The sequence below is a fragment of the Oncorhynchus clarkii genome, chromosome 10, assembly GCF_045791955.1.
Source record: "Oncorhynchus clarkii lewisi isolate Uvic-CL-2024 chromosome 10, UVic_Ocla_1.0, whole genome shotgun sequence".
NCBI lineage: Eukaryota > Metazoa > Chordata > Actinopteri > Salmoniformes > Salmonidae > Oncorhynchus > Oncorhynchus clarkii.
The window spans coordinates 62,874,372-62,888,999 of record NC_092156.1 but is presented as its reverse complement, the minus strand read 5'-3'; the positions used below and the strand labels follow the sequence as shown (position 1 = coordinate 62,888,999).

The following is a 14,628-nucleotide window of genomic DNA, read 5'->3' as shown; positions in this document are numbered from 1 at the left end:
TCCTCACGTGGTATTGTTACTTTGACGCAAGCATTGAAACGTTGTCGAATCAGTAGTGCTTTGAAAACTGCATCGGAGCTTCTGTATTAATCATCCCGTCACTACCTTCTGAGATCTCCAGACCTTCCTCACACCCCTCTTCCTTCACCAGCAGCACCTCTAGACCCCCCTGGAAAAGACAGGTGATACAAATTACACAGACATACACTACCCTAAGGTACATACATGGATAATACACGGACATTGCAAAAATCAGAAACTTTCTGTCCAAAAATGATGCAGAAAAATGTATTCATGCTTTTGTTACTTCTAGGTTAGACTACTGCAATGCTCTACTTTCCGGCTACCTGGATAAAGCACTAATAAACTTCAGTTAGTGCTAAATACGGCTGCTAGAATCCTGACTAGAACCCAAGAAATTGATCATATTACTCCAGTGCTAGCCTCCCTACACTGGCTTCCTGTCAAGGCAAGGGCTGATTTCAAGGTTTTACTGCTAACCTACAAAGCATTACATGGGCTTGCTCCTACCTATCTCTCTGATTTGGTCCTGCCGTACATACCTACACGTATGCTACGGTCACAAGACGCAGGCCTCCTAATTGTCCCTAGAATTTCTAAGCAAACAGCTGGAGGCAGGGCTTTCTCCTATAGAGCTCCATTTTTATGGAATGGTCTGCCTACCCATGTGTGAGACGAAAACTCTGTCTCAACCTTTAAGTCTTTACTGAAGACTCATCTCTTCAGTGGGTCATATGATTGAGTGTAGTCTGGCCCAGGGGTGTGAAGGTGAACGGAAAGGCTCTGGAGCAACGAACCGCCCTTGCTGTCTCTGCCTGGCCGGTTCCGCTCTTTCCATTAGGATTCTCTGCCTCTAACCGTATTACAGGGGCTGAGTCACTGGCTTACTGGTGCTCTTTCATGCCGTCCCTAGGAGGGGTTCGTCACTTGAGTGGGTTGAGTCACTGATGTGATCCCCCCCCCCCTTGGGTTGTGCCATGGTAGAGATCTTTGTGGGCTATACTCGGCCTTGTCTCAGGATGGTAAGTTGGTGGTTGAAGATATCCCTCTAGTGGTGTGGGAGCTGTGCTTTGGCAAAGTGGGTGGGGTTATATCCTTCCTGTTTGGCCCTGTCCGGGGGTGTCATCGGATGGGGCCACAGTGTCTCCTGACCCCTCCTGTCTCAGCCTCCAGTATTTATGCTGCAGTAGTTTATGTGTCGGGGGGCTAGGGTCAGTTTGTAATCTGGAGTACTTCTCCTGTCTTATTCGGTGTCCTGTGTGAATTTAAGTATGCTCTCTCTAATTCTCTCTTTCTCTCGGAGGACCTGAGCCCTAGGACCATGCCTCAGGACTACCTGGCATGATGACTCCTTGCTGTCCCCAGTCCACCTGGCCGTGCTGCTGCTCCAGTTTCAACTGTTCTGCCTGTGATTATTATTTGACCATGCTGGTTATTTATGAACATTTGAACATCTTGGCCATGTTCTGTTATAATCTCCACCCGGCACAGCCAGAAGAGGACTGGCCACCCCTCATAGCCTGGTTCCTCTCTAGGTTTCTTCCTAGGTTCTGGCCTTTCTAGGGAATTTTTCCTAGCCACCGTGCTTATACACCTGCATTGCTTGCTGTTTGGGGTTTTAGGCTGGGTTTCTGTACAGCACTTTGAGATATCAGCTGATGTATGAAGGGCTTTATAAATACATTTGATAAAACACACTTTCAACATGGAGTATTAACCCATCCTCACTACATTTGAGTCCTATACTCTAGTCACAGAATGACTTCATTGTTGTTAAACCCATCATGGTGGAAAAATGTTGTGGGTAAAAATAACTTAGAAATCAAGTCATCAGACAAACCTGACTAAACTATTTTGACATGTACAGTAGGTGTTTGTTAGTGTGTGGGTATGTGTATGTATATTTAGTAAGTCTAATGGTTAAAGTGCTGTTGGGTGTATGCAGAATAGGGTGAGATCCGAAGTGATATATACTAAAGTGTCTCAATGAAAGTCTTAGAATGAAAAGTCCCATTTTGTGTTTATTAAACATAAACAAGTGTTAAACACACCATATGAAAACCACACATACACGCATCTCTGTGTGCTTAGCAGACATCTCAGCTTGGATGTCGGCCCACCACCTCAAGCTCAACCTCGACATGACATAACTGCTCTTTCTCTCGGGGAAGGTCTGCCCACTCCAAGACTTCTCCATCATGGTTGACATCTCCACTGTGTCCCCCTACCAGAGTGCAAAGACCCTTGGCGTGACCTTGGACAACACCCTGTCGTTCTCTGCAAACATTAAAGCAGTGACTTTCCTGCAGGTTCATGCTCTACAACAGTAGAGTACGACCCTTCCTCACACAGGAAGTGGTGCCGGTCCTAATCCAGGCTCTTGTCATCTCCAGTCTAGACTACTGCAACTCTGTTGGATGGGCTCCCTGCTTGTGCCATCAAACCCCTGCAACTTATCTAGAACGCTGCAGTCCGCCTGGTGTTCAACCTTCCCAAAGTGTTCAACTGCTCTTTGGCACACTACTGGTTTTCAGTCGAAGCTCACATCCACGACAAGACCATGGTGCTTGCCTACAGAGCAGCAAGGGGAACTGCCCCTCCCTACCTTCAGGCTATGCTCAAACCCAACACCCCAACCCAAGCACTATGTTCTGCCTCCTCAGGTCTCTTGGCCGTCCCACCCCTACGGGGTACAGCCCCCACTCAGCCCAGTCAAAGCGCTTCTCTGTCCTGGCACCCAAATGGTGGAACCAGCTTCCCACTGATGTGTAGACAGAAGAGCCCCCCCCCCTGTTATGTCAAATTTTGAAGAAAAGTACACTGAATGCGCGATTGCGTTGACTCCCACCATGCTTTCATTTTGATACAGCGCATCAATTTCTTGGATTATCAGCTGTTATCAAACACGTGAGTCGGAAAACATTAGTGAATTCTACTAGATCAAATGCCAAAATGAATATGCAGTTTAAGTATGAAGTACGCTAGTATGGGTATTCGGACAATATTCTACACAGGAATATTCAACACTGAAATCTGTTACTCTTCTAATTCTAAACCGGAATGTATCTTTGTCTTCAATGCAAGGTTTGATCTAAACTCAGAAACTATCAGATGGAATGGTTACTTTCTACGTTATATAGTGAAATGTTTTTTCTGCTGGTGTATCCTGAGGTAGCTCCTATGAGAACCTCTTCCCGCAGTGCTCACAGGCAAACGGCCTTTCTCCCATGTGAAGCTTCAGGTGCATCTTCAGCTGGTTCTGGTGGGGGAAAAGTATTTCCAAACTAGTGGCAGCTGTACATTTTCTTCCCCGTGTGGACCCTCTGGTGCCTCTTCAGGCTGGACGAGTGGGAGAAGCTCATGTGACACTGGGGACAGCTGAAGGGTTTCTCACCTGAGTGGACCCTCTGGTGGCTCTTCAGGTTCCAAGCCTGGGAGAAGCACATGTGACACTGGGTACAGCTGAAGGGTTTCACCCCTATGTGGACCCTCTGGTGGATCTTCAGGTTGCCAGACTGTGTGAAGCGCATGTGACACTGGGTACAGCTGAAGGGTTTCTCCCCTGTGTGGACCCTCTGGTGTCTCTTCAGGGTGCCAGCCTGGGTGAAGCGCATGTGACACTGGGTACAACTGAATAATTTTTCCCCTGTATGGACCCTCTGGTGGATCTCCACCTTCTGGGGGCAGCTGAAGCCTTTCTTACAGAACATGCAGAGGAACCGTTTCTCTTTACTGTTGCCTGATGTTGCTCCCCCTCCTCGAGTCTTGGACCTTACATCCTTTGAATTCAATACCTGATCGAAAAGGACACAGCCGTGTGAATTGGAAGGTGCCATCGATGTGGACTCTGGGTCTGAATCCCTGAACGCGTGTAAAGGGGAGTGGGTTGCGATATTTGGATTTGGCTCTAAGCTTTCCCTGTAGTCTAAGAAGTCACTAGTGTTGCCCTGTGACTGTCCTTCTCCTAAGTGAGTATCGTCTGCATTCCATGTCAGAGGAGGGTCGCCCTCCTCCTTCACAGTCACCTGATCTACAACCATACCCTCCCCTTTCTTATCTAGGGACCCTTCAGAGTATATACTACTGCTGTACTGGTTCCAGTCCCCTCTCATTGGATTAGTCTGTGTATCTAAGCCCACAGGCATGTCATCAGGTATCGTCTCTGTAGTGTATGAATAGGACGGATCATTGCTATTCTGTAACGTGTCACTTGAGTCCTGATGGGACAGAACCTTCCTCGGGCTCCCGTAAAGTAAATACTCAGAGTGGCGACCAGGAGGACTGCCCAGTCGCTCCAGCACTGTTAGAGTCGTAGTGTCCGTCTCTGACTTTAGGACAGCATTCAGCGTTCCACTGACGTCCGTGATGCTGTGTCGGGTCTTGGGCAGCGCTGGTGTGGTGGTGGGGTCCTCCATGGCTACAGGGGGTGCCACTCCAGACGCTGCACCATCCTGGATGTCTCTGCTGTGCCGTGGGTCCTCTCCTTCAGACCTCTCCAGCTTGACCACAGGACCTGCAGCCTCTGCAGACTGAGACAAGAAGAGGGGAGGTCATTACCGGTACATGAGTAGAATTGGATAACAATGTCATAGGGAAGTCTCACAAGCTCCCTTATGGCAAATAAATAAGGATGTACATGTAAGCAAGTGAATAGCTGAGGGGAGCCTTTCTGAAATAAACTGTCCACATTTGATGTACTGTAATTTGTTACACTATGACACTAACCTCTTTCACTGTAACATGCTGGGGTGAGGTTCCACTCCCCTCATCTATAGCTATGGGTTGGTCATCTCTCCACACGTTGTGTCCCACTGGCTTCATAAAGCTCCTGTGGCCTTCACCTAAAAGAGTGATTAGGGGAAAAGGGATGGTGAAATTAGGTACTGTCAATGCGCAACTCTATATTGTACACTATTGACACTGTCTACATTTGGCAAGGAGGATGTAAGGTAACACTTCTTATTGATATACTATTTATTGGTGGATTGATTATGCTCCTTGCATCACATTAGTTTAATTGAGCATGACAATAGGAAATTCAGCAAATCAAGAATCTGCTTAGAATATGGTATTGTGTCTTTGTGCAAGAAGAATTTGTTCTTAATTGACCTGCCTGGTAAAATACATAAAAATGAACAAGATAGTGAAGTATTGCATACTATCCAAACACTGACCAAGACCCAATTATGGGTAACACATCTGAACACATGTGCAGAGGGGAACGGGGCGAAATGCCCCACAGCCTCGGCCTTCTGCAAAATAAAAATGTACCTCTTGCCATTCCTCTGTATCGGTCGAGGATCTTGACACTACTGGGACGAGTAGCTAGGGCGCGCTCTCGCGCTGTCTTCTCTGCGCGCTCCCGTGCCACTTTCAGTTCTGTCCGCAATGTCATGTTTTCTTTCTGGCTTTGAGTTATTTCCAAACAAAACACTGCATAGTCGTCGTCGACGAGTTTACAGATCTCTGCCACGGCTGCATTCGCTAGCACCTCCATAATGGAGGCTATTTGAGTGTGAAAAACCATACGTTTAGCCATTGTTAGCAGCTACTAGCTAGCTTTACTTAAATAACATCTATCAACCAAATCCCGTCTCCAACGCGAATTAAATACTACCTGGGGTATGTGATTCTTTGCAGATAAATTTGTCATATGTTGAGTTCCAGGGTGTTAATAAACGTCTAAATAACAACAATCAAAAACACTAACGTACAAAATTGTTCTTGATTTAATGTTCACTTCCGTTAACACTGACGAAAAAGGATCTAATTGGTCGGCGTCATAGCTCAAATGGTGTGGTTAAATGAAAAAAAGAATGCGCGCTGTTCTTTGAATTACGGTACTTACTTATCAAATCTATTCATGATCAGTATCTATCTTTCAAGCTTAGAGCCGACTTGTTTCAGAAAGAATAGTGTGTTAGCAAGAATACAGTACAACATATTAGAAATACTTTATTCCATCTACATCACCCCAGTAATGACAAGTTAATGAGGGATATGTGGTTAATTACCCTCTTAGCCCTAGTGTTAGATGGGTACCTTTTGTGGTGAACGCCCATCCTGACCCTGTCTGCATTCATGGGGTAACCATGAGGTAGCTAAGGAAGGCTAGACCCAGGTCCAGGCCTTCTACCAACCCAGTCCCCAGGCATTAAACAAGACCCTGAAGGAGAAGACAGACTTGCTGATAGACTACCACCAGTTGGATCTCCCACCACTATGTGAAGGCTGAAGCCCAGCGTGACCTGCTCTGTTCATCATGGATACTGTGGTGTTTGTATCATAGAGAGAGACCCTCCTGTTCCTATCAGCCCCAGGTCCTGCTCCATCCCTGCACTGAGACTGTGAAGATAAGGGTCTGGGCTGCAGACTGGATCCCTGACTGGAGCCTCTGTCTCTCTGATGACCACCAGGACTGAAGTTATTCAGTCCACCTGTCCACTGGTTGTGTTCTGTGTAGTGGTGGAGTCTCTGTCCCTCGTGGTTCGTTCCCGGTTTCTACTCTGGAATAAACAGCGACGGCTCCTGATCTGGGGCCATGGTTGTGACCAGCCGCTTCAGAGGTCCAGTCTCTCCTACCAGCAACACTGCATATCAGCAGGTCCTCATGGACTGCAGACTGTGTAAACACAAATTGTACAGAAGAGCATATAAAGGTTTATATAATAAATTATTTGCTGTACAAACAGAAACATGATATTATAAAATGTTAACCACAGTTAAGCCCACCTCTAACACCATGATTTGAGTACCTAACAATATGGAGCCATTGGAGTTAATTATTTAAAAAATGTCCTTATGTGAATGAAGTATTATGTTTTGCTCGACTGTGACAAGGGAAACTCAGTCCTTGCAATGATACAAAAATAACCAAGTCAGTCAGCACAGAGTGTGGGAAATGTGGGGGTCAAGCAGGCTACACGTAGCCAGCTACAGTATGTGTGTGGAAAACATTTAATCACAGGTAATGTATTAAATGGAGCTATACACCTTTAATGCTAGTCCATAACTCCATTGTGTTTAACAGGCAATCAGTATCACTCTTGAGGTTTAAGGTCAAGGGGATATGTGTGTTAGTGTTATTAATAGTGTTAATAGTTACCATGCTTCAGTCCATGTAATTGCAGCAGCCACCAAAGAAGAGCATGACCACATTCTACAGCAGGTGATGGGCAGAGCTATCCCTCTGAATATGAAGTTCTATGCTGACAAGATGCAATACATGATGAGTGAAGTGCATGGGACACATCAGCGCAGACAACTCCAAGGTGACAGCAGTCGCACAGATGCCCCCACCAGAAGACAGAGTTTACTGGGTGTGACACGTTTCCTAACCCAGTATATCCAAGATGAAGCCACGCTCACTGCACCACTCAGAATGCTCCTCAGGGAGGACATGGCACGGCAGTGGCACACAGAACAACAAGCAGCACTGGAGTGTTAATCGTTACTATTCTTCAGATATAAAGCTAAAAGTAATAGTACTTCAGTCCCCACTGTCAAGTTTATTTTACAGTGCCACCTAGAGCACGAGTGTTACGACGTTTAACGTTTGTATAGACCATTTGTTACTCCAGTCACTCATTACTTGTATCTGTTAGTTTTGCGTTGTTGGTCTTTGCTAGTTTAATGGTCCAGCTGATAGGTAGGATTCACTCACTCACATGGCTGGTATCACCGTCATGAAAAGGGGTATGAGGGAATCCCTACAATATGATGTTTTTCTAAGTAGTGAGAACACTCTGGAGCAGACAATGTTGAAAAGTAATTTTTAGACGTACTTTTCTTAAATGTGGTTTTGCAATTCACTAAAACAAGCAGACAAGATTTGCATTTGTACCTGGGTAACCACAGGGTGTTTTCCCTACAGGCAGGCATTCTATCTAATACTGACTGGAACTATACGCTATACATGGGTTTGGATCTTCAGGTGCCTCTTCAGCTGGTGCTGGTGGGAGAACCTCTTCTCACACTGGTGGCAGCTGTAGGGTTTCTCCCCTGTGTAAGAAATCCTATGGCGCCTCTTTAGGTTGATCGAATGTGAGAAACTGGCCGGGAACAGGTGGCAGCCAAACACTTGTCTATTAATGTTCTGTGGGGACCCCAGGAAGAGTAACTGCTGATTTTGCAACAGCTAATGGGGATCCTAATAAAATACCAAATACCACAGCTGGTTGTAGAAGTTGTCCAGAGAGAGAGCCTAATGTTGCAGAAACTTGGTTCAGGATCTCTGGAGGTATTTCAGCATTCCCTGGCGTTCAATCAAATGTCAAATGTTCTGTTATATAACAATCCTAAATTGTAGCCTATACATTGACAATGTACATGTTTTCATTTAGAAATCTACATCATGCATGTTTTTGTTTACATTTACAAAGCTCATATCTCCCTCTGATTGTATTATTATCTTTTGTGTTAATGATTTAAAGTAAATATTTCTCATGACATTTCACAAATGTCCCATTTCGAATCAATCATCAACACTGGATGAATTGGATAAATAGCTAGGTTTAGCCTAAAACATTGGAAACATAATATATGTTTAATGACCAGTCTTTTATCAACATTTGTTTTTTCTTGTATTTCCACAAGTGCATTTCTTAGAAAACCACAATGATTGGGTTTAGATCGTCTGTTAAATCTGTGTTTCCATTGTGTGAAAGTGACTAGAGTAAGCAAGTTCAATGGTAGAAATGATGGCTATGCTTCTTGCTGGACATATGGTTGAAGTGGTCAGTTGGTTTTGAGATCTGATTTGGCCTATTAAATTAACACATTATTGGTGAGTGAAAAGAACAGTTTCCAACAATGGTTTTCACACATACTGTATAGACAGTATGTAGGCCTAATAGTACACAACAATAATACATCACTAATAGTTACTTTCCAGGTAATGACCCGCAGCTAATCAGTGTCTTCCTCCTCTTTAATCAAGCCCACATACACACAGGTGCGACTCAAATCATTAGTATTGTAACATTAGTAAGGCTAAATTATTCATATCCGTCTACTTCAGTGGTCACCAACCAGTCAATCGCCAAACATTTCTGTAAAAAACAACAACGATAAAGGCGATAAAGTTCCTTTAAAAACATTTTTTTATTAGTCTCGGGCTGTTGTTGGTAGGTGCAGACAATTCAGCTGCCCTGCGCGCTGGGTAGGAAAACTGTTGCCATTTCATGTGTCTGAAGGTACAAACTCTGCCTTCCCCGTGGGCCTGGAGAGGAATTCAAGTGCACTATTACTTTATATATATTTTTAATTTATTTAACCAGATAGGCTAGTTGAGAACAAGTTCTCATTTACAACTGCGACCTGGCCAAGATAAAGCAAAGCAAACAACAACACAGAGTTACACATGGAATTACACATGAAACAGTCAATAATACAATAGAAAAAGTCTATATACATACAGTGTGTGCAAATGAGGTAGGATAAGGGAGGTAAGACAATAAATAGGCCATAGTGGCAAAATAATTACAACAAAGCAATTAAACACTGGAGTGATGAGTGTGCAAGTAGAGATACTGTGGTGCAAAGGAGCAAAATTAATAACAGTATGGGGATGAGGTAGTTGGTCTATTTACAGATGGGCTATGTACAGGTGCAGTGATCTGTGAGCTGCTCTGACAGCTGGTGCTTAAAGTTAGTGAGGGAGACATGAGTCTCCAGTTTCAGTGATTTTTGCAGTTCGTTCCAGTCATTGGCAGCAGAGAACTGGAAGGAAAGGTGGCCAAAGTAGGAATTGGCCGTGCTATGCCTCCGCTTGTCAATCAGATTGATCAGATGACCGAGTCTGCAGTAACTTAGGAGGCATAAAAGAAAGCTATGGCAAAATTGATGCTGTGAGATTTCAAAACGTTTAAAACCATGACTAGAGAGAGACTGTCAACGAATACAGCAAATACCTGCTGTTTTTATGAGTGAGTCACGTGCTAATGGTAAAGCCCTGTCTACGGTCATCTCGTCACGCAGACAGCTTTGGCTCTTACAGACAAAGGTGTTGGCCTCTGTGAAGAAACCCTTTATGGAGCTCCCCATCTCACCAGGCCAAGTTTTTTTTTTTGGGGGGGGGGGGGGGGGGGTCCTGGTGTGGAGACCATTTTGGACCAAATGGCGAAGCTGCGGAAAGACAAAGAGACCCTTCAGTCTTTCATGGGTCCCCCCTGCCCCGCGTTACCCTACCCAGAGACCATTGAAGTCTAGACCTCAGCTCTCCCCTACCTTGTGAGGCCGCTTGGGCCCTCCCCCAAGCCAGCCACACCCTGATCAGCCACGTCAACAGGCTCTGGCTCAGCAGTGGCGCCACCACCAGCACAGGCAGCGGCATAACAAGCACCATCCCTCTGCTCCGAAGAAGGACGTGCCCCCTCAGTCATCCTGATGGGTGTGGCCCCGGCATCAGCCGCTTCTCCCATGCCCCCCGGGCAAAGTGGGAGCTTGTGGTGTCCTCCTTGGTGCTGGATACAGTACCTAGACGGGTACAAACTGCAGTTCCATTGCCGGCCACCACCTTTCAGAGAAGTTTGGTCAACTACAACAGCCAACCCACTGAAAAGAGAAGCTCTCCAACTGTAGATTACCTCCCTGTTGGTAAAGAATGCAATCAGACAAATCAAAGCATCAGAACACCACAGTGGGTTCTATGGAGTATATTTCCTAGTCACCAATCCTGGACTTGATGTCTCTCAACCGGTGCTTGAAAACCCTGCCCTTCAAGATGTTATCAGCCCAGGCCAGTGGTTCACCACTGTCAACCTACAATATGTTTCCTTCCACGTACCGATCCACCCGGCTCACAGGACGTTCCTGCACTTTGCATTCAACGGCATAGCGTACAAGTACCAAGTGTTACCTTTCAGCCTCTCCCTGGCACCAAGAACATTCACAAAATGCATGGATGTCGCTCTAGCACCGCTAACATCACAAGGGATGATTGTACTCAATTACCTAGACGATTGGCTAATCTGTGCTCAGTCACAAGAACAGGCAGCAGCAGTCACGACATCTCTCCTGAAGCACATCTCAGAGCTAGTCCTCAGGTTGAACACACAAAAAAAAGCCACCTGGTCCCCATACGCACTGTGACCATCGTGGGCATGAGGATTGACTCGTCTCTAATGAGGGCTCACCTCACTGAAGTGTGAGTCCAGAAAATAGTAGATCAGCTCAATCCTTTTGTCCAAGACCAGAAGGTGACTTCGTCAGTGTCAGAGACTGATGGATCTCTTCTCCGCAACCTCTCTTTTTACCCCACTGGGCCTTCTACACTTGAGAACCCTGCAGAGGTGGTGCAATGCTCAAGGTTTACGTTCCAAGGAACACAGGTATTGTCGCCTGACTGTGTCCAAGGAATGCACGCGAGCACTGGCAAGATGCAGATCCCTGAAATTCCTTTCGGGCGGGATATGCTTGTGCAGAGTCCCTTGGAGGGAACTGAGGGGGAGGACAGCCAGCGGGACTTGGAGCCCCAGCTGGTCCAAACTCCACATCAACATGCTGGAGTTGAGAGCAGTCCAACTAGCTCTGCTCAACTTACTCCCACAACTGAGGGACATACGTGCTGGTACAGACAGACAGCACCACAGTGGTAGTGTACATAAACCACCAAGGGGTTCTGGGTTCCATCCGCCTCCACCAGATGGTACATACTCTTCTGCTGTGTTCATAGAAGAATCTGGCCTCACTCAGAGCTGTACACCTCTCAGTGAAGCTGAACATTGTGGTATCCGAATTCTTCCCACCTGCAGCTGTGGGCCTGGCCACTGAACACCGAATATGGTCTGGTTTAGATCTTGAGCCCTCTGTTGTTAACATCTTACAGAGTGCCAGAGCCCCCTCCACCACGTCAACCTATGACACAAGGTGGCGCGTGTTCTGCCAGTGGTGTGGGGAGCCGGGGGTTGCTCCAGAATCTTGCGGCATAAGAACTGTACTCTTGAGGTGTTTGTTAGATGCTGGCAGGGCTGCATCTACATTTAAGGTATACGCAGCAGCTATTTCAGCATGTCATAATGAAAAGCAGGATGGCCTCTTGGTAGCCACCGGCTCATGACTAAGTTTCTTAAGGGTGTGCTACAGTTTCAGGATACATTCATCTGCCATATAGCTCTACGCCCTGAGCTATCTTTCCACCTACTAAGAGTGTGAAATATCTAGACTAAGATTTTTTTTAAGGCTGCCAACAGAGGTCTGCGTTCACATGCTAGTCTGAACTTAGAAACTCGGAAATTGACACGGCACGCATATAACTACAGCCAGTTGGCAAGTCAGAAATGTCAGTTTCCTAGATCTGACTAGCACCTCAACGCGGCACCAGTTCCGACAGTTCCGTTTGTTAGTGTGTGGGTATGTGTAGGTATACAGCGCATTCGGAAAGTATTCAGACCCCTTTACTTTTTCCATATTTTGTTATGTTACAGCTTTATTCTGAAATGTATTAAATACTTTTTTCCCTCATCAATCTACACACAATACACCATAATGACCAAGCAAAAACTGGTTTAGAAATATTTGCTAATGTATTCAAATTTTAAAAAATAAATACTTAGTTACATAAGTATTCAGACCGTTTGCAATGAGACTTGAAATTGAGCTTAGGTGCATCCTGCCAAAAGTGCTTCAACAAACTACTGAGAAAAGTGTCTGAATACTTATGTAAATGTGTAATTTCCTGTTTAAAAAAAAAAATGTTTTAATACTTTTGCAAAAATTTCTAAAAACCTGTTTTTGCTTTGTCATCATGGGGTTGTGTGTGTAGATTGAGGGGGGTGGAAACAATGATCTATTTTAGAATAAGGCTGTAACATAACAAAATATGGAAAAAGTCAAGAGGTCTGAATACTTTCCAAATGCACTGTATTTTGTGTGTACAGTAAGTGTACAGTATATAGGTATAAAGCACTGTTGGGTGTATGCAAAATAGAGTGAGATAAGATGTGATGTATACTAAAGAGTCTCAATGAAAGTCTTAGAATGTCCCATTTTATGTTTATTAAACATAAATGAGAGTTAAATACAACATATATGAAAACCACACATACACACGCATCTGTGTGTCTGGCAGAAATCTCAACTTGGATGTCGGCCCACCACCTCAAGCTCAACAAGATGTTGATGCTCTTCCTGCCGTGGAAAGCCTGCCCGCTCCAAGACCTCTCCATCATGGTTGACATCTCCACTGTGTCCCCCTCCCAGAGTGCAAAGAACCTTGGAGTGACCCTGGACAACACCCTGTCATTTTCGGCAAAAATCAAAGCAGTGACTCACACCAGCCGGTAGAGTACGGCCCTTCCTCAGACAGGAAGTGGCGCAGGTCCTAATCCAGGTCTAGTCTACAGCAACTCTCTGTTGACTAGGTTCCCTGTTTGTGCCATCAAACCCCTGCAACTTATTCAAAATGCCGCAGCAGAGGGGACAAAATGGCGCCGTAGAGAGAACACTGTGTTTCAGCGAGCTCCCGTGGCATTCGTAAATTTATATTTTTACATGAATCTCCTAGCTTGAAAAAGTGGTAGAATTGGCTAAAGAAGTTATCCTACAATGATTCTTGACGGCTATTTCGCAAAAATCTCCAACAACATGCCCAACAGAACTACTAAGAACTCGACCAAAACCACCACCCCTGTAGATGTGCATGAGGAGCTAGCTAACGTTAGCGAAGCTAACACCATTGCGGATCCAGGCACAATGGACCTGGTGATTCAAAAGATGACTGATAACATTACTAAAGTTTTCGATGTTAAGATAAGAACGGTCTTGGAAGCAATAGCAGGCCATTCAGCTGAACTACAGAGGGTTGTGAAACGTGTTGTTGAGGCGGAAGGAAGAATTGCTGCAGTGGAAATGTCAACTACATCTCTGGACGCTAAGATAAAAGCACTTGAGAAACAGGTGCGCAAAATGGCGGAGCACATTGACGACTTGGATAATCGAGGACGCAGATGCAATATTCGTGTTGTGGGACTCCCGGAAAATTCTGAAGGGACACGTTCAGTAAAATTTTGAGGAATGGATCCCTGGCTACCTACAAATGGACACTAAGGCTGGTCGTGTGAAGCTGGACAGAGCCCATCGCTCTCAAGCACCGATACCCGGTCCCAACCAGCGCCCACGACCAGTGGTAATAAAGTTGATTGACTCTCTCGGGTAAATAACTTTAAGCTGCACCTCCGCAGCATTGGATAACTTTGTTTATTTTTGGTTGAATCTGATCATGAAACAGTGGTGTGAGTCCTCACGTACTCCGGTTCAGTAATATTCGTATTTTTATTATTTTTCTTGCTAAAGTAATAGCCACTATAGCTCAGGCTGAGATATGTGTGAATCCATATTGGTGCCCAGGCTTGGTTTTAGGTGGAAGAGCCTCAATCTTCTTCTATTGATTTTCTTTTCCATATATATAAAGGATGAGGCTATTGAGTGGCAATGCGGACATAAGAGTCTACATTGGAAAGTTGAAATCCCCTGCATGTTAGCTAGTGGGAAAACCCCATTTTGGATCTTTACATGTTTAATTTTTGGGTTTAGTATAGTTCGAGTTCAAGGGTTCATATCGTTTGTTTATGCTCGGTGAGATAGAAGAGAGTTCAACACATGGAAAAA

General features: G+C 45.2%; 1 protein-coding gene across 1 annotated transcript; it reads right to left on the bottom strand.

Moving 5' to 3' along the window:
* Positions 1 to 2,022: 2,022 nt before the first annotated feature.
* On the bottom strand, positions 2,023 to 5,777 carry LOC139418981 (uncharacterized). The gene is made up of 3 exons (XM_071168780.1): positions 5,293 to 5,777; positions 4,747 to 4,862; positions 2,023 to 4,550 (listed from the first exon to the last, which is right to left on the bottom strand). Exons 1-3 carry the CDS (start codon positions 5,558 to 5,560, stop codon positions 3,306 to 3,308), a joined length of 1,629 nt encoding a protein of 542 aa, XP_071024881.1. The 5' UTR covers positions 5,561 to 5,777; the 3' UTR covers positions 2,023 to 3,305.
* Positions 5,778 to 14,628: the final 8,851 nt, after the last annotated feature.

Excerpts from the sequence above, each read along its gene's own strand:
- LOC139418981 (XM_071168780.1), bottom strand. The coding sequence starts at position 5,560 with ATGGCTAAACGTATGGTTTTTCACACTCAAATAGCCTCCATTATGGAG. Across the intron at positions 4,863-5,292 it reads ATACAGAGGAATGGCAAGAG|GTGAAGGCCACAGGAGCTTT; the intron begins GTACATTTTTAT and ends TCACTCTTTTAG. Across the intron at positions 4,551-4,746 it reads AGCATGTTACAGTGAAAGAG|TCTGCAGAGGCTGCAGGTCC; the intron begins GTTAGTGTCATA and ends TTCTTGTCTCAG.